The sequence below is a fragment of the Giraffa tippelskirchi genome, chromosome 6, assembly GCF_054371585.1.
Source record: "Giraffa tippelskirchi isolate mGirTip1 chromosome 6, T2T-mGirTip1v1.2.pri, whole genome shotgun sequence".
Lineage (NCBI taxonomy): Eukaryota > Metazoa > Chordata > Mammalia > Artiodactyla > Giraffidae > Giraffa > Giraffa tippelskirchi.
In genome coordinates, this window is record NC_137280.1 from 98855547 (window position 1) to 98874606 (window position 19060).

General features: G+C 38.8%; 1 protein-coding gene across 3 annotated transcripts in view; it reads left to right on the forward strand.

Annotated features, from left to right (window-relative positions):
- MEIKIN (meiotic kinetochore factor) overlaps positions 1-14905 on the forward strand; it is a 124428-nt gene extending 109523 nt beyond the window's left edge. For all 3 annotated transcript variants that reach the window (XM_081500214.1, XM_081500215.1, XM_081500216.1), the window contains 2 exons: positions 4489-4609; positions 14765-14905. In XM_081500214.1, coding sequence (XP_081356340.1) covers positions 4489-4609; positions 14765-14796 — 153 coding nt within the window. In that variant the 3' untranslated portion in view covers positions 14797-14905. The remainder of the gene's footprint in view (positions 1-4488; positions 4610-14764) is intronic.
- Positions 14906-19060: the final 4155 nt, after the last annotated feature.

Below are 19060 nucleotides of genomic sequence, written 5' to 3' on the forward strand. Positions count from 1 at the left end.
GACTTTATTTGGGGGGGGCTCCAAAATCACTGCAGATGGTGACTGCAGCCTTGAAATTAAAAGACGCTTGCTCCTTGAAAGAGAAGTTATGACCAACCTAGGTGGCATATTAAAAAGCAGAGACATTACTTTGCCAACAAAGGTCTGTCTAGTCAAAGCTATGGTTTTTCCAGGAGTCATGTACGGATGTGAGATTTGAACTATAAAGAAAGCTGAGCACCAAAGAATTGATGCTTTTGAACTGTGTTGTTGGAGAAGACTCTTGAGAGTCCCTTGGACTGCAAGGAGATCAAACCAGTCCATCGTAAAAGAAATCTGTCCTCAATATTCATTGGAAGGACTGATGCTGAAGCTGAAACTCCAATACTTAGGCCACCTGATGTGAAGAACTGACTCATTTGAAAAGACCTTGATGCTGGGAAGGATTGAAGGCAGGAGGAGAAGGAGACTACAGAGGATGAGATGGTTGGATGGCATCACCGACTCAATGGGCATGAGTTTGAGTAAGCTCAGGGAGTTGGTGATGGACAGGGAAACCTGGCATGCTGAAGTCCCTGGGGTCACAAAGAATCAGACACGAGTGAGCGACTGAACTGAACTAATGATCCTACAATTCCACTCCTGGGCATATACCTAGGAAAAGCTATAATTTGAAAAGATACATGCATCCCAGTGCTCATTGCAGCGCTATTTGCAGTAGCCAGACGTGAAGCAACTTAAATGTTCAACTTATGGTTGCCCAGGGGAAGATGAATGAATAAAGAAGATGTGTTGTGCAAAAGCTTTTAATTTTAATTAGGTCCCATTTGTTTATTTTTGCTTTTATTTCCAATATTCTGGGAGGTGGGTCATGGAGGATCCTGCTGTGATTTATGTCGGAGAGTGTTTTGCCTATGTTTTCCTCTAGGAGTTTTATAGTTTCTGGTCTTACGTTTAGATCTTTAATCCATTTTGAGTTTATTTTTGTGTATGGTGTTAGGAAGTGTTCTAGTTTCATTCTTTTACACGTGGTTGACCAGTTTTCCCAGTACCACTTGTTAAAGAGATTGTCTTTTCTCCATTGTATATTCTTGCCTCCTTTGTCGAAGATAAGGTGTCCGTAGGTGCGTGGTTTTATCTCTGGGCTTTCTATTTTGTTCCATTGATCTATATTTCTATCTTTGTGCCAGTACCATACTGTCTTGATGACTGTGGCTTTGTAGTAGAGCCTGAAGTCAGGCAGGTTGATTCCTCCAGTTCCATTCTTCTTTCTCAAGATTGCTTTTGCTATTCGAGGTTTCTTATATTTCCATACAAATTGTGAAATGATTTGTTCTAGTTCTGTGAGAAATACCATTGGTAGCTTGATAGGGATTGCATTGAATCTATAGATTGCTTTGGGTAGTATACTCATTTTCACTATATTAATTCTTCAGCTTTTACACAACAAAGGAAACTATAAGCAAGGTGAAAAGACAGCCTTCAGAATGGGAGAAAATAATAGCAAATGAAGCAACAGACAAACAATTAATCTCAAAAATATACAAGCAACTCTTGCAGCTGAATTCCAGAAAAATAAACAACCCAATCAAAAAATGGGCCAAAGAACTAAACAGACATTTCTCCAAAGAAGACAACAGATGGCTAACAAACACATGAAAAGATGCTCAACATCACTCATTATTAGAGAAATGCAAATCAAAACCACAATGAGGTACCGCTTCACACCAGTCAGAATGGCTGCTATCCAAAAGTCTACAAGCAATAAATGCTGGAGGGGGTGTGGAGAAAAGGGAACCCTCTTACACTGTTGGTGGGAATGCAAACTAGTACAGCCACTATAGAGAACTGTGTAGAGATTCCTTAAAAAACTGGGAATAGAACTGCCATATGACCCAGCAATCCCACTGCTGGGCATACACACCAAGGAAACCAGAATTGAAAGAGACACGTGTACCCCAATGTTCATCGCAGCACTGTTTACAATAGCCAGGACATGGAAGCAACCTAGATGTCCATCAGCAGACGAATGGATAAGGAAGCTGTGGTACATAAACACAATGGAATATTACTCAGCCATTAAAAAAATACATTTGAATCGGTTCTATTGAGATGGATGAAACTGGAGCCCATTATACAGAGTGAAGTAAGCAAGAAAGAAAAACACCAATACAGTATACTAATGCATATATATGGAATTTGAAAGATGGTAACGATAACCCTATATGCAAGACAGAATAAGAGACACAGATGCATAGAACAGTCTTATGGACTCTGAGGGAGAAGGTGAGGGTGGGACGTTCTGGGAGAATAGCATTGAAACATGTATATTATCATATGTGAAACAGAACACCATTCCATGTTCGATGCATGAGACAAATGCTCAGGACTGGGGCAATGGGATGACCCAGAGGGATGGGATGGGGAGGGAGGTGGGAGGGGGGTCCAGGAAGGGGAACACATGTAAACCCATGGCTGATTCATGTCAATGTATGGCAAAAACTACTACAATATTGTAAAGTAATTAGCCCCCAACTAAAATAAATAAATTTATTTAAAAAAAATAAAGAAGATGTGGTATATTTATACAATGTAATATAACTGGCCATTGAAAAGAATGAAATAGGCAGAAGACCTAAATAGACATCCAAAGAAGACACACAGATGGCTGACAGGCACATGAAAAGATGTTCAACATCACTAATTATTAGAGAAATGCAAATGCAAAGACTACAGTGAGGTATCACCTCACACCAGCCAGAACTGATATCATCAAAAAGTCCACAAACAATAAATCTTGGAGAGGGTGTGGAGAGAAGGGAAACCTCCTTTACTGTTGTGAATGCACGTTCAGTTGCTTCCATTGTATCCCACTTTATGCGACCTTATGGACTGTAGCCCTCCAGGCTTCTCTATCCATAGGATTCTCCAGGCAAGTATACCGGAGTGGGTTATCATGGGATAACTCCAGGGATCTAACCCATGTCTCTTGCGTCTCCTGCATTGGTAGACAGGTTCTTTACTACTAGCACCAGCTGGGAAGCCACCACCCCTCAATGTTCTTGGGAATGTAAATTGGTGCAGCCACTGTGGAGAACAGTATGAAGATTCCTTAAAAAACTAAAAATAGAGCTACCATAAGACCCTGCAATTCTACTCCTGGGTGTATATCTGGAGAAAAACATGATCTGAAAGGATACATGCACCCCAGTGTTCATTGCAGCACTGTTTACAATAGCCAATACATGGAAGCAACCTAAATATCCATCAACAGAGGAATGGAAAAAGAAGATGTGATACATATATACAATGGAATATTACTCAGCCATTAAAAAGAATGAAATAATGCCATCTGCAGCTACATGGATGGACCTAGAGATTGTCATACTGAGTGAAGTAAGTCCAACAGAGAAGGAGAAATATCATATGACATCCCTTATATATGGAATCTAAAATTATACACATAAACTTATTTAAAAAACAGAGACTCACAGAGAAGGAATTTATGGTTGCCCAGGGGAAGGATGGGGGAAGGGATAGTTAGGGAGTTTGGGATGGACATGTATACACTGCTACATTTAAAATGGATAACCAGCGAAGATCTACTGTATAGCACATGGAACTCTGCTCAATGTTATGTGGCAGCCTGGATGGGAGGGGGGTTTGGGGGAGAATGGATACATATATGTGTAAGGCTGAGTCCCTTTACTGTTCGCCTGAAACTATCACAATATTGTTAATCGGCTATATGCCAGTAGAAAATAAAAAAAAAATTAAAAAGAATGAAATAATGCCAGTATAATATATAATAATGTCAAATAATGGCCAAATAATGCCAATGCTAATATATATATTCCTTTTCAGATTCTTTTCTGTACTGTGTACTTTTCTGTACTGAATCACTGTACTGTATACCTAAAACTAACATGTTACTGTAAATAGCTATACTTCAACTTTTTAAAAAGTTATAAAAGTAACCACTAGAAAGACTAAACATTCGTGCTGTGGGGGAAGGGATGTAAAGTGGTATATAAGGCTTATTTAATTTAACCCATCAATTATAGAATAAATAAATATCTTCATAAAATTTCCAAAAAATTAACTGAGTTAGGAAATCAAGGAATCTATTGTTTGACTCAGACTTAAATTTAAGTTCATGTTTTAATTCAGTAAATCCTATAAACTTTCTCTTCAACTTTGGAGTGCTTGAATCTCAACTCTATCATTACTTTTCTCTATGTTTTTTAAATAAGTTATCCAGCCTCTCTGAACTTAAGTTTCCTTGTTTTACAAATGGGAATAATATAATCTGCTTTGCTGGTTCTTGTGAATATTAAATAAGCAAATGTTTTAAAACCAATTATAAAGTATCTGGAGTGAAGTAAGCACTTCTAAATGCTTTATATTGCTAATGTCTATGAAATATATCAATATTGAGACTATTTGCCTTTGAAATAAAACAATCTACAAGTTTATTATCTGAAAAAATTATGTAATATCTTTTTTCAGGTTCCTTCAAATGCATCAGAAATATGTTATATTATTAAAGCATCACCAGGAACTAGACAAGTGGGAAGTAAAGGAGTTATTGTAAAGAAGAAATATTCTCTTCCTAAAGATATAACTCAAGGTACTATAGTATGAATGCAGAACCTACTTTTTGAAAGATACAAAAGATTTTTTCATTGTAATTTCCTTATGTACCCGGGAATTAGTTATAAATTGTATTCTGAGAGTTCTTCCATGTAGTGGAAATGGTAAAATTATAAAAAAGCTTGGTCAGTTTTCAGAACCTGAGTAAAATAGGTTTTTGAAAGTCTATTACTGTCATCTCTTAAAAAATTAGGTTATGCCATTGATTTAAAGTGTATTTATCTAGTATCCTTCCTCTTATAATTATAATTATCTAAAATTTAGTGATGTTGGGTTTCATAGATATTTTGTTTTTAAATATATGGAGATATTTTTGCATTCACTTAGCATTAGTTGAGCACTTGCTCAGGGAAAGGCACCTCATTATATCTTCTTTATTTCTCACTATTACTTTATGATAACAGGATGTATACTCTTTTTTAAAAATATTAAGAATTTGAGGCTTAAAGTAGTATGAAATTTGTCCAAGATCACACTGCTACCAAGTAATGGAGAGGAATTCATCTCTCAAGGCTTCTACGCTCCAAATTTAGGTTTTTCTGTACTTTCCTCACTGCATATCAGACAGAATGTCTAATTACTCAGTGAAGCTTGGGAACCTTTGAAAGGTAAGCAAGCAGTGAAGAAAGTGAAACTTAATAGGTTATGTATAACTTGATCCTTGCCCCCGTTTTCTCCACAGAACATGCCAGAGCACTCCTGAAGTCCACAGAGATCTTTTTCGTTAAGTTCCTTGACTACTTAATTTAATGATGCTCATTTGACACTTAATAATATACTACTGGGCTTCCCTGGTGACTCAGATGGTGAAGAATCTGCCTGCAGTGCAGGAAACCTGGGTTCAATTCCTGGGTTGGGAAGATCCCCTGGTGAAGGGAATGGCTTACATTCCAGTATTCTTCCCTGGAGAATTCCATAGACTGAGGAGCCTGGCAGTCTACCTGACATAATTCATAATGCTGACTTTTTATATTATTTGGGTTATGAAGTTTTAAATGACAGAAATCACATAATAGACTGCTTTCTATCTCAGTCTCTGATAACTTTAGCATAGTGGTTCAGTTCAGTTCAGTCGCTCAGTCGTGTCCGACTCTCTGCGACCCCATGAATTGCAGCACGCCAGGCCTCTCTGTCCATCACCAACTCCCGGAGTCTACCCAAACCCATGTTCATCGAGTCGGTGATGCCATCCAACCATCTCATCCTCTGTCGTCTCCTTCTCCTCCCGCCCCCAATCCTACCCAGCATTAGGGTCTTTTCCAATGAGTCAACCCTTCGCATGAGGTGGCCAAAGTATTGGAGCTTCAGCTTCAACATCAGACCTTCCAATGAACACCCAGGATTGATCTCTTTTAGGATGGATTGATTGGATCTCCTTGCAGTCCAAGGGACTCTCAAGAGTCTTCTCCAACACCACAGTTCAAAAGCATCAATTCTGCGGCGCTCAGCTTTCTTCATCATCCAACTCTCACATCCATACATGACCACTGGAAAAACCATAGCCTTGACTAGATGGACTTTGGTTGGCAAAGTAATGTCTCTGCTTTTAAACATGCTATCTAGGTTGGCCATAACCTTCCTTCCAAGGAGTAAGCGTCTTTTAATTTCATGGCTGCAATCACCATCAGCAGTGATTTTGGAGCCCAAAAAAATAAAGTCTGACACTGTTCCACTGTTTCCCCATCTATTTTCCATGCTGTGATGGGACCAGATGCCATGATCTTAGTTTTCTGAACGTTGAGCTTTAAGCCAACTTTTTCACTCTCCTCTTTCACTTTCATCAAGAGGCTCTTTAGTTCTTCTTCACTTTCTGCCATCAGGGTGGTGTCATCTGCATATCTGAGGTTATTGATATTTCTCCCAGCAATCTTGATTCCAGCTTGTGCTTCTTCTAGCCCAGCGTTTCTCATGATGTACTCTGCATATAAGTTAAATAAGCAGGGTGACAATATACAGCCTTGACGTAATCCTTTTCCTATTTGGAACCAGTCTGTTGTTCCATGTCCAGTTCTAACTGTTGCTTCCTCACCTGCATACAGATTTCTCAAGAGACAGGTCAGATGGTCTGGTATTCCCATCTCTTTCAGAATTTTCCACAGTTTATTGTGATCGACACAGTCAAAGACTTTGGCATAGTCAACAAAGCAGAAATAGATGTTTTTCTGGAACTCTCTTGCTTTTTCGATGATCCAGCGGATATTGGCAATTTGATCTCTGGTTCCTCTGCCTTTTCTAAAACCAGCTTGAACATCTGGAAGTTCACAGTTCACGTATTGCTGAAGCCTGGCTTGGAGAATTTTGAGCATTACTTTACTAGCATGGAGATGAGTGCAATTGTGTGGTAGTTTGAGCATTCTTTGGCATTGCCTTTCTTTGAGATTAGAACGAAAACTGACCTTTTCCATTCCTGTGGCCACTGCTGAGTTTTCCAGATTTGCTGGCATATCGAGTGCAGTCCTTTCACAGCATCATCTTTCAGGATTTGAAATAGCTCAACTGGAATGCCATCACCTCCACTAGCTTTGTTCGTAGTGATGCTTCCTAAGGCCCACTTGACTTCACATTCCAGGATGTCTGGCTCTAGGTGAGTGATCACACCATCGTGATTATCTGGGTTGTGAAGATCTTTTTCTGTACAGTTCTTCTGTGTATTCTTGCCACCTCTTCTTAATATCTTCTGCTTCTGTTAGGTCCATACCATTTCTGTCCTTTATCAAGCCCATCTTTGCATGAAAGGTTCCTTTGGTATCTCTAACTTTCTTGAAGAGAACTTAGGTACTATGATATAAAGTTAAGTGTTATTAATACAACTTATGTTACATGATATGGGCATGAAAGAGGGAAGAATACAAAGATATTTGCTTAACTAGTCATGTGGTCATAACAGGTACTTATAACTACCTTCTTCCACTACTTATTTCATACTACCTCTACCATCAGCAACCACCTCAACTGGTTGTGTGGTTCTTTTACTGGTCAGGTGACACAACCCTCATTTCTGAAGGGCCTGTGCCATCAGTAGTCCCACTTAGATTGGGTTATTATAGTTTTCCATTGACCTTAATGATGGGGCGTGGTAGTACTAAGAGATGCTCTTAATACTGCCAGGCTCCTCTGTCCATGGGATTCTCCAGGCAAGAATACTCATGTGGGTTGCCATTTCCTTCTCCAGGGGAACTTCCCAACCCAGGAATTGAACCCAGGTCTCTCCTGCATTGCAGGAAGATGCTTTACTGACTAAGCTACACCAGGAAACCCAGAGATGCTCTAAATGATCTCCTGTATTCCAGACATCCTCTTCCTTACCTCCATCATGGCACAGTAATCCGAATTCCCCTTGGTAGTCAGGACCAATCACCCCAGCCAGCACAAAGAAGTTCCTTCTTTGCCTGTTGACTCAGAGGTGTGAGAAGCCCAAAGTGGCTAAGTGGCTGACTTAATTTCCAGTTCAATATAATCATTGTTGTGACTCCTGGTAACAGCATTTCTTCCTTTTGAACTAATACATCTAGACCTGTAGAGTATAAAGTCATGGCCACAGGAGGCAAAAATTTTCCTAGTGGGTCACCAGGGGTAGTATTGAATGGTCTCACTTCCATTTCTACCACCTGATTCCTGGGCCTGTGAATCCTGGTTATGGAGAAATAGTACCACCATATGTTGGATGCTGAGTCAGAACATACACAACGTTAGGCAGAACCTTGCCTCAGTTCTGCAGATTGATGCTATAATGAATCTTCCAAAGGCCTTTCCACCATTTCATCAAGCCAGCTGCTTCAGAGTGGTGGGGAACATGATAAGACCAATAAATTCCAAGAGCTTGGGCCTATTGCCAAACTATTTTTGCTGTGAAGTGAGTTGCGTGATCAGAAACAATGTTTTGGGATAACATGATGGTTTATAAGGCCTTCTGTAAATCCTTGGTTGGTGATTTTTGGCAGAAGCATTATGTGCAGGGAAGGCAAATCCATATCCAGAATAATTGTCTATTCCAGTAAGAATAAAATATTTCCCTGTTCATGATATGGGAAGTTGACCAATGTACTCAACCCACCAGATAGCTCGCTGACCACTCCAGGGAAAGTAAAAGTCACTCAGTTGTGTCCGCTCTTTGTGACCCCATGGACTATACAGTCCATGGAATTCTCCAGGCCAAAATACTGGAGTGGGTAGCCTTTCCCTTCTCTAGGGAATCTTGACTAGGTGTTGGTCTTCACTGCTGACAGATTGGGTACTCAGCAGTGGCTGTAGCCAGACCGACTTTGGTGAGTGGAAGTCTGTTTTGCTGAGACCATGCATAATCTCTATCCCTGTCACTATGGCCACTTTGTTCATTGGCTTATTGGGTGATGACAAGGGCGGCTGGGGAAAGAAGCTAACTGGTATCTATATAACAGGTAATCTTATCCACTTGATTATGAAAATTGTCCTCTGCTTAGGTAACCTTTGGTGAGTGTTCATGTGGGATACTGATATCATCCTGTTTTTTTTGCCCATTCAGAGAGTTCTAGCCTCATACCTCTTCTCATATCTTCTTATTATCAATTTTCAAATCATGTATCTTCCAAGTACCTGACTACCTAGCCAAATTATTGGTCACAGCCAATGAAAGTGAAAGTGTTCAGTCACTCAGTCATGTCCAGTTCTTTGTGACCCCATGGAGTGTAGCCCCATCAGGCTCCTCTGTCCATGGGATTCTCCAGGCAAGAATACTGGAGTGGGTAGCCATTACCTTCTCCAGGGGATCTTCCTGACCTAGGGATAAAACCCAGGTCTTCTGCATTGCAGGCAGCTTCTTTACCATCTGAGCCACTTCGTATTTAATCACACATCTGGCCATTTCTTCCAATAAAGTGAACAACTGGATTCAGTCCTTGAAGTTCTGCCCACTTGAAGGATATTCCCTCACCAATTTCCTTCAGTGATGTCCCAGAAAGAAGCTATAGGTGCTAAAGCTGTCCACTTTCAGGTGGTGTCTGCATATCATGGAGAACCATCTGTAGATCAAGCCTGAGCTTTCCTTTCCACAGTTACCTGACCAGAACTCCCCATGATACCATTAAAGCAAGCAGGGAGAGAGAAGATAAAGTATCAGGAATAGTGGACATGGGCATGTGGGTCACTTCCTCATATAACTTACTTTTGCCTTCAGGGCCTGCTTGAGCCCAATCTTATAAACCTGTTTCTGTTTGCTAACAGTGTGCTGCTCTTCACAGCCAACTTTATGGCTTGGTGCATCAGACAACACACAATTCATGATGGGTAGCTTAGCTCTCATTGTAACTTGGTGGTCCATGGTCAAGTGTTTGATCTCTACTAAGATTCAGTAGCAGAGCATAAGCTATTTCTCAAAAAGAGAGTGATTACCCATGGGGAATGGCAGCACTCTGTTGAAAAATCCTCAGGGCCTGTACTGTGATTATTCATCTGAAAGCTCCAAACAGCTTCTCTTTTTGCCACTGCCACTTCAAGCACCATTGGATCTGCTGGACCATTATGGCACAAGCAGTACAGTAGCCTGGACCTTTTGTAGACTCTTCTCTTTGTTCTGAGACTCTCTCAAAACCAGCAACTTTTTAGGTCACTTAGTAAGTGGGCTGGAGTTATACACACAAATGAGGGATATGTTGACTCCAAAATCTAAAATGGCCCTCTATGTATTGTGTCTGGTTTTTGTTTGTTGGAGGGTGCAACAACTTATCCTTTACTTTGTAAGGCAGATCTCTCATACCATTGGACCCCTAGAAGTTTCACTGAAATGGAAAGAAACCCAGCAATTCCATTTCCCCGGGCCCTAGATACCCAGCAATTCTCTTCCGAGGAATATATCCACTGTAATGTGTACATATATTCCTCATAAGATATATACTAGAATGTTTATAACAGCACTATTGGTAACAGCTTCAAACCAGAAACTATTTGATTAGAGTGCTATATACTACTGAGAATCAACAGTGTACAGTTACTTGGAACAGTATTGATGAGTCCCACATAAGAAGCCAAACACAATAGAGTACATTTAATATTATTTATATTTAGTACATACTAGGCAAAACTAAACTATGATGGAAATCACTATGGTGAATGTCGTTGTTGGGGAGCAGGTACTAACTGGAAAGAGTTATAGGAGGGAATTCTAGGGTCCTGGTAGTGTTCCGTTTCATTATCTGGATGGTAGTTACATGGATGTGTTAAGTTTCTGAAGGCCCAAGAAGCTGTATAGTACTTTTCTGTGTGTATGTAAATTGATAAAAATTGATAAATTGATATCAGTAAATTGATAAAAATAAAAATAAACTCTTAACTTGATCTTTTTGGCCTGTCATAATAATTAATCAGGTAATGTCATAATTCTAGGTTTAATTATGCAACAAATCAAAACTAAATTCTGTCTAGGAGGTTCTTTCTAGTGTTAAGACCAAATTTTTTAATTTAATTCAGAGAGTCCCCCTGATGCATATTGAACCAGTTGTGCCACCTCCTGGCTTCTTTCTAGGCTCTCATCTCATACAGCAGCCTCCATATTTAAGTAATTCCCTTTCAGCCTCTGGGCACTTGTCTCTGTCTTTCCTTTTGTAAAAATAGCAAAGCTCCAAGCTAACTGTGAGCATGTTATTTTAAACATGCAGCTGCCTATTTTTAGTCCTGGCATTTAACAGTTTAGCTAGTTTGGCAGTAATCTAATCAGGGACAGAGCGAAGCTCACTTTTGATGGTCTAGGACCCCTGTTCAGTATGCTGCTTGTTCATTTATAACTGGTATTATGCTGCTTAAAGAAAAAATTGGTGAAAGTAAACCACAAGTCCAAAAGAGATATGGTTGAAGAGATGGTGTGGGTAAGTAGAGATCTGAGAATGGTTACAGACAGACAGATAGAAGAGGCCTTATAAAACATCCAGTCCAAGGTTTCTTATTGTGTGGTCCCCTGACTACCTGTACCAGAATCACTGTAGACCTTATAAATTATAATCTCTAGAGATATGGCACAAGTATCTACAATTTGATGAGCTTTCTATTTGATCCCAATAAGCACTAAAATTTGAGAACCATACAATAATCTAGTTTGTTTTACTCATTTTGCATACAACAAAAACGACCTGGCTGTATTGATAAGTGACTTGTCCAAGGTCACACAGGTAGTTACTGGCAGAATCAGAACTAGAACTTAGCTTTCCTGGTTCTTGCTAAATTTGACTGTTGTTGTTTAGTAGCTAAGTTATGTCTGATTCTTTGTGACCCCGTGGACTATAGTACGCCAGGCTTCCCTGTCTTTCATTATCTCAGAGAGTTTGCTCAAACTCATGTCTATTGAGTCAATGATTCCATCCAACCATCTCATCCTCGGTCACCCCCTTCTCCTCCTGCCCTCAGTCTTTCCCAGCATCAGAGTCTTTTCCAATGAGATTGCTTTTTGCATCATGGGCAGAGTATTGGAGCTTTAGCTTCTGCATTGGTCCTTCCAATGAGTATTCAGGGTTGATTTCCTTTAGGATTGACTGGTTTGATCTTGCTGTGCAAGGGACTCTCAAGAGTTCTCCAGCACCACAATTTCAAAGCATCAGTTATTCGGTGCTCAACCTTCTTTATGGCCCAACTCTCACATCCATTCATGACTACTGGGAAAACCATAGCTTTGACTATATGGACCTTTGTGGCAAAGTGATGTCTGTGCTTTTTAATTTGCTGTATAGTTTGTCATAGCTTTTCTTCCAGGGAGCAAGTGTCTTTTAATTTCATGGCTGCAGTCACCATTTGCAGTGATTTCGGGGCCCAAGAAAATAAAATCTGTCACTGTTGCCACTTTTTCCCCATCTATTTGCCGTGAATGTTGAGTTTTAAGCCAGATTTTTCACTCTCCTCTTTCACCCTCATCAAGAGGCTCTTTAGTTCCTCTTCACTGTCTGCCTTTAGCATGGTATCATCTGCATATCTGAGATTATTGATATTTGACTGGGTAGCTGTCATATAGGGAATGTAAGAGTAGATAGGGCTCTGAGTTTCTCAGCTCATCCAGACAGAGCAGTCTTGCTTTTCTTTGCTTTACACATTGGATTTCTATATTCTATTTAAACAAACATTTAAATTTTTTTTAAATAAGAAGTACCAGCCAATCGTTGCTTTATACTTCTTATAGTTACAGCAATGGAGGTCTAAGTTATTGGTACTTTAATTCAGCCAACAAGCATGCATTACGCATTGTATTATTAGCTAGGGATATGAATATAGCTTTTGTCCTCCAGGGCTTACAGATTCGTCATGAGGTAGACTTCATAGTCTTTTCTCTAAGGTGATAAGTTAGAAGTGGAGCAAATCATCCTGGAGCCCAGGAGAGGATCGTTTTAACTTTGAAGTGTCAGGGAAGACTTCCAAGCTAACAGTACCTTTTGGAAAATCAAACAAAACCTGTAACTGTCCTTAGATTTTGAGATTTTTATTTTCTTCAGAAGAGATGATAAATGATATGTTAAAGATACATATCTTAAGCTAGTACAGTAAAAAGCTTTTACCTGGATATATATCTTAAGTGAGAGTTTGAATTTTTAGATAATAGTAGCAGGCAGAAGTATCACACAGAAATACGATTAAGTATGGCACTCATACCACATTGGAAATTTATAAATTATGCAGATTCCTGTGTCATTTGCTTCAGAAGTTTGATTCAAGATTTCTGGGAACTGAGAACCAGTGTAACCTGAAATGTTTATTGGTATAATTACCAGGATTTTGTGACTATTTAGGTGCTGGTTCAGGGTAGTGAGAGAGAGAAGGGCAGTTAGAGGATGACTCCTAGGTCTCTAGTATTATAAAGTTTTAGAGATGATATGCTGTAGGTGATGTCAGGGGGAAATATAGAGCATGGCCCTGGATGTATATATGAAGGCCAAGGAGGGGTGGAGGAGACTACATAGTTGGATGGGCTGGTTGCCATTTGGAAAGTTTAAGTTGTACGGAGAGGATGACTGTGGCCCAGTTTCCAAAGTGATCAACAAGTGAGCAAACAGTATCTGAGGTCAGTGAAGATGACAATAAGGAAGAGTAGAGGGTAGAATAGCCAGTACTGCCCAAACTTTAGTTTACTTGTGACTTGCTTGAGGATCTTATTAAAAATGGAGATTTATGATTCTCTTGATCTGGAATGGAGCCCAAGATTCTACATTTCTAATCAGCTCCTAGATGACATTGAAGTTACTGGTCCATGGACCACTAAAGATACAGGTCTCTGGTGCTCAAACAGCTGTACATCAGACTTTCCTGGATATTTGAGTCCCTTGTTCAGAGGTTCTGTCCTAATTGCTATGGAGTATAGCCTGGATATTAGGATTTTTAAAAGCTCAAATAACTCTAAGGTGCAGCAGAGTTTGAGAACCATTGATATAGGCTGATTAGGCCAGGCATGAGGTGTATCATAGTATGAATGTGACAAAGGAAATACATGAACTTGACTCCACCTGCTATTATCATCTAAAAATTCAAATTCTCACTAAAGCTATATATCCAGGTAAAAGTTGTTATTCTATTAGCTTAAGATATGAATTTATAACATACCATCTATGATCTTTTCTGAAAAAGAAAATAAATATCTCAAAATCTAAGGATAGCTACAGGTTTTGCTTGATTTTCCAAAAGGTGCAAGATATTGGGAGGAGGAAAGTCCTCAGAATCCTGTATTGGAAAGAACTTGGGTTCAGCTGCAACACGTCGGTAGGAGAATGAAAGGAGAGATAGCCTGGAAAAGGAGACTCTGACTAGCTGGTGGCTGCAGAGGACTGGGATGGGAACCACAACTGGATGGATTCCACCAGGTTACCAGGCTGGAGTTAGCAGCCTATGATGGCCACTGACAGCTGTCTTTGCTGGGCTTTCTGTTGGAATGTCAGACAGGTCCCTTTGTGTCTCCAAAGAGAAGAGAAGTGTCCTCAGCATGTCCAGGAGGGAGTGATCCAGCTATTCCTTTTCCTTTCTTTCTTTCTTTTTTTTAATGACCTCTAGATTTGTTTCCTAAGGATTGATGGATTGAAACTAGAGTTGCTTGGACATCAAGTGTTCTCTCCCCTAGGGACTGGTTATTAATAATTATTGGACACCTGCTTGTGATGTATATGAAATAATCTATTGTTATTTTTTTCTCCAGATATTATAATAAAAACAAGTGGCAGGATGTAGCAGGTGTGGCTGAATTTTCACTACTTTGAAGACTTGGATGTGAAGTCAAAGTCTGTGAAGCAGAATATCTGCCTGAAATTACATAAAATTAAAAAATCAAAATTCTCTAGTTATTTGTGCTATATCCTGATGTTGAAATTCTACTGAGAGTCTTATAAATTACTTTTAATGAGCTGAGAAAGAATCATTCTATCTGCTTCTTAAATATATATATTTGTATTATAAAATAACAAACAGCTTATATTAGAAGACTGTAGACTAAATAGATGACTTCAGCTATTTATAAAGATGCAATACCAGGATACCAGGTAACTTCCTTTGATGGCTTTTTCCCAAGTTTATCCTTTGTATGGAATAACAGTAGTAAAATTGTTGATGCTTATATTACAAGCTATTTTTAACAGAACTTAATTGAAACCACATGAGTGAGAGACCTAATTCCAGGTCTGACTGAAAGAAACTCTATACTGAAGGTTTGCTGACGCAGGGATTGTATAATACTTTCAATCAATCAGACACTAAGTATTTAATATATTACCTCATCCCAAACAACCTTCTTGAGCTAATGCTATCTATCTGTAGGATTTTTTTTTTTTTGGGGGTGGGTAATATAGCTTATCATGGTATCTTGGAAATGGCCTTCCTAAAAAGCAGCACTCCTGTTGTCAGTGAACAGAGTATAGTGTATAACTGTTGGTGAGGTTTTAATTCTGATGGTTTTACTAATGTTATTAGACATAAAAGTAAGTGAGGCAAAATTTCAGAGCTGCTTCATTCTAAAATTGAAGAATTAACTGAGGTTACATAACCCATATAGTACTCATTTTAAAATAGGAGTCTCATGAAGATATTCTTGTAAATAATTTCGCAAGGCTTTAAGCCACTAACAAAACTTACTTGTGATTTTGGTTTCATATTCTAATTTGGAGGTAAAATACAGGAAAGCTGTTAGGAAATATAGAAGAGATCATTAATGATGGAGGTTAGAACCAAATTTAAAACTGATTTCTAAATCAGTACTCAACTAAGTCAGCAACTCTTGTGGTCGTTTTAAAAAGCAGAAATGTGATAAGCAGTGGGGGAATATGAAATTAAATAGAAGGCTTATTCCCTGCATTCAAGGAGTTTATAATCCAAGAGGCAGGGGTGAGAATGAGAACAAAGTATTTGATAGTTTCTAAACAGGTGGTAGGTTCTTGTGAGAAAAAATGATACCTGATTCTTAGACTGGGCCTAGTGGGGCTGGAGGAAATAAACATTTGATAGTTTTATATTGCTGATAAGAAAAATATAGCTATCTTAGAGAAAGACTTGGCCAGGCTGATGTGATTTAGAAAGTGAGATAGCCAGGAAGTGAAGGTAGGGCTATGTGAATCCACTATTTTTATCAGTTGGAGCACAGGGAAAGGTGGGAGGGGGGAAAGGGTTGCGATTGAAGTTCAAGGCTTACTGGTAAAGGACATAACTTTAGTTATGATTAAGAGGAAGGAAAGTAGAATAACCTGACTTGCTGTCTGCCAGACGTGAGAAGTTCCAGAAAGATTCCTGTTGGCAAATCCTAGAAGGTTATACTCTTAACTTTACATTGGTGGGTAGGCTCCAGACATCTTTCAGTGAACCTCCCTGGAAGACCATCAGAAAAGGAGTTCATATCTTTCTGGGGAGAGTGTCTCCATAGTTTTCATCATGTTTTCAAAGTGGTCTATGTTTTTTAAAAAGTTAACAGTGGGACTGGACCACTTTATTTTAGCATGCAACTAATTACATTTTTAAGCACTTAAAATTATATTTTCAAATTCATGAAAAGAATAAACAAACCCTTATGTCATAAGTACCCAGAAAATTCAGTTAAAAATTCACGAAAGGCCAAACAATCATGATGCCATTTCCATTTAAAAAAAATTAACTAAAGTTTTTTTCACCTTTCCAAGGCTTGTTCAGTTATGAATAGCTTCTTTATCTGATATTGTGCATACAGCCTATATGTTTATATGAAGGGTGTGATGCTTAGACTTTCCAGATAGAAGTTATCTTCAGTCTCCTGCTCTACTGTAGCTTTCTAACCTTCATTTTAAAATATTGGATCATCTTATATCTTAAATGCTCCCTTGATTCTATATATTCTTCTACCTATGTAATAATTCCTTACCTGTTTATATCCATGTTTCCTGGAAAGAGCCCTTTCTGCTTTTTCACGGATTCCCTTCACTACTCAGTCCTTTTTCCTCTTCCTTCCCCTCCCCTCAACACACATAAAGTCTGGTTTCACCTTGGACCCTTCACTGACACTGGTCCCCTCAAGACTACCAGCACTCCTTTGATATTAATCTAAGGAGTATTTCTCAGTTCTCATCTTACTCAACCTCTCCTAGCTAATGATGTTGTAGACTATTACTCTCCTCTTGAAAGCCTACAGTAAGGAATGACTTCTCTGAAACATTACTCTCCAGGCTTTCATCTAATCTCTTATCTCATCCCATCTTGTTCACCACTGTATTTCTGTTCCCCTCTACCTCCATTATAATTGGATTTTGAGTTTCCAAGTCACATGATTTAGGTGGAATTGATCCCACCTTTAGTTCTAGAGGTGGGCCTTTTATGGTTTAAATCAATTACATGGCCCTCCTAACTCAGGTACAGTGATTGGTTCAGGATTAGGGGCAAGGCCTAAAATAATGTATTGGATTAAATCTCAGAGCTTTTTCTGGGAATACTGGGTACAGCCTTTTTATTATACTTTTCCTCTAAGGAGAGCTGCTGGCAGCCATCTTGTGTCCACAAATGGAGGCACTGCCTGGGAATGGAGTTCACGCAGAGGAATTAGAGCTAGAATAGAGTAACTAGATTCTTGATATTATTGTTGAGTCTTTAGATACAGCTGTGCCTGAACTGTTCAGTACTTTAGCTCCAGTTATGCTAGCTAATCAGGTTTTTTTTTTTTTTTTTGCTTAGGCTAGTTTAGTTTGGGTTCTATCATGTGCAACACAGAACATCCTGACTAATGGACTCACATAAGACATTTCTAGAGTTCTAAGTCTCTGTAGCCAACTGCTTACTTGTCATCACCATAGGGATTCTTGTGGTATCTCATACTCAACATATCCCAAATTGAATTTATATCGCCTTGAAGCAGTTATGTCTTCTGTCATCTGTTTCAGTGTTAGATAGCTTCATCTATCCAAGTTACCTGAGCCAGAAAGTTGCTATCACCTTTTTTCTCTTACTTTCTCACAGGCAGGCGATCATGAAGTCCTGTTGATTTTGAATCCTAAAAGTCCTCGGTATTTTCCAAATTCCTCCATTCCTATGGCTGTTGTCTGAGTTCATGCCAGTACTTTCTTGCCTGGCTTAGAATAAAAGCCTCTTCACTAGTTTCTCAGTCATTATTCTTGTACCCTATAGTCAATTTTCCACAATGCATCTAGAGAGAGCTTTCTAAAATGCTCATCTAATCATGTTGTTTTCTGCTTAAAATCCCTTGATAGCTCCCCTTGTCCTCTAGATAAAGTCTTTTAAATGATTTTTACATAGTTTTATTAATGCAGTTCAATTTTACCATTAGTTTATATTGTAGGTCACTGGAATTTTAAATTCTCTCTTGCCTCCAAGCCCTGAATGTGCTGCTCCATCTGCCTGGAACACACTTTCTATGCCCACATCTTCTTTTTTTAGCATATCCCATTTAAATTTTTAATCCCGATTTATTTCACCTTTCAGAAAATTCCCCTTAATCCCTCCAAAAAGTTACTTATTTTTCTTATTTTCATCCTGTACTTGCCCATACATAGCATTTATTATAATATAACATCATGTAATTGCTGTCAAGTTCTGTTTTTTTCTCCCTAGATTGTAAGCTCCTTGAGTGCAGGAACCACCTTTTGTCTATCATTGTATTTCCAGGTTCTAGCAGTTCACAGACATGTAGTAAATACATTAAGTGTTTGAAAAATGTGTGTTGAAAGAATGTCAGTCATAGAAGTGTGCTGTTACTTTTGTATACTTCCAGTAGAATTCAATGTGAAGATTTCAAGCCAATTTTATATTGAAGATAAAAGTTTGATTCCTTAAAAGCACTTATCACAATCTGTAATAACTTGTTTACTTGTTGGATTCTTAAGGGTGAGGGCTGTACCTGTCTTGTACATTATTGCATTTTTAGCACCTGGAACTAAGCAGGTGTTTGATTTCATCATCTTTATTAGATTCTTTCTCTTAGCATATGAAATTCTCTAATATCTTCTATCTCAAACAAAAAAATAAAGAC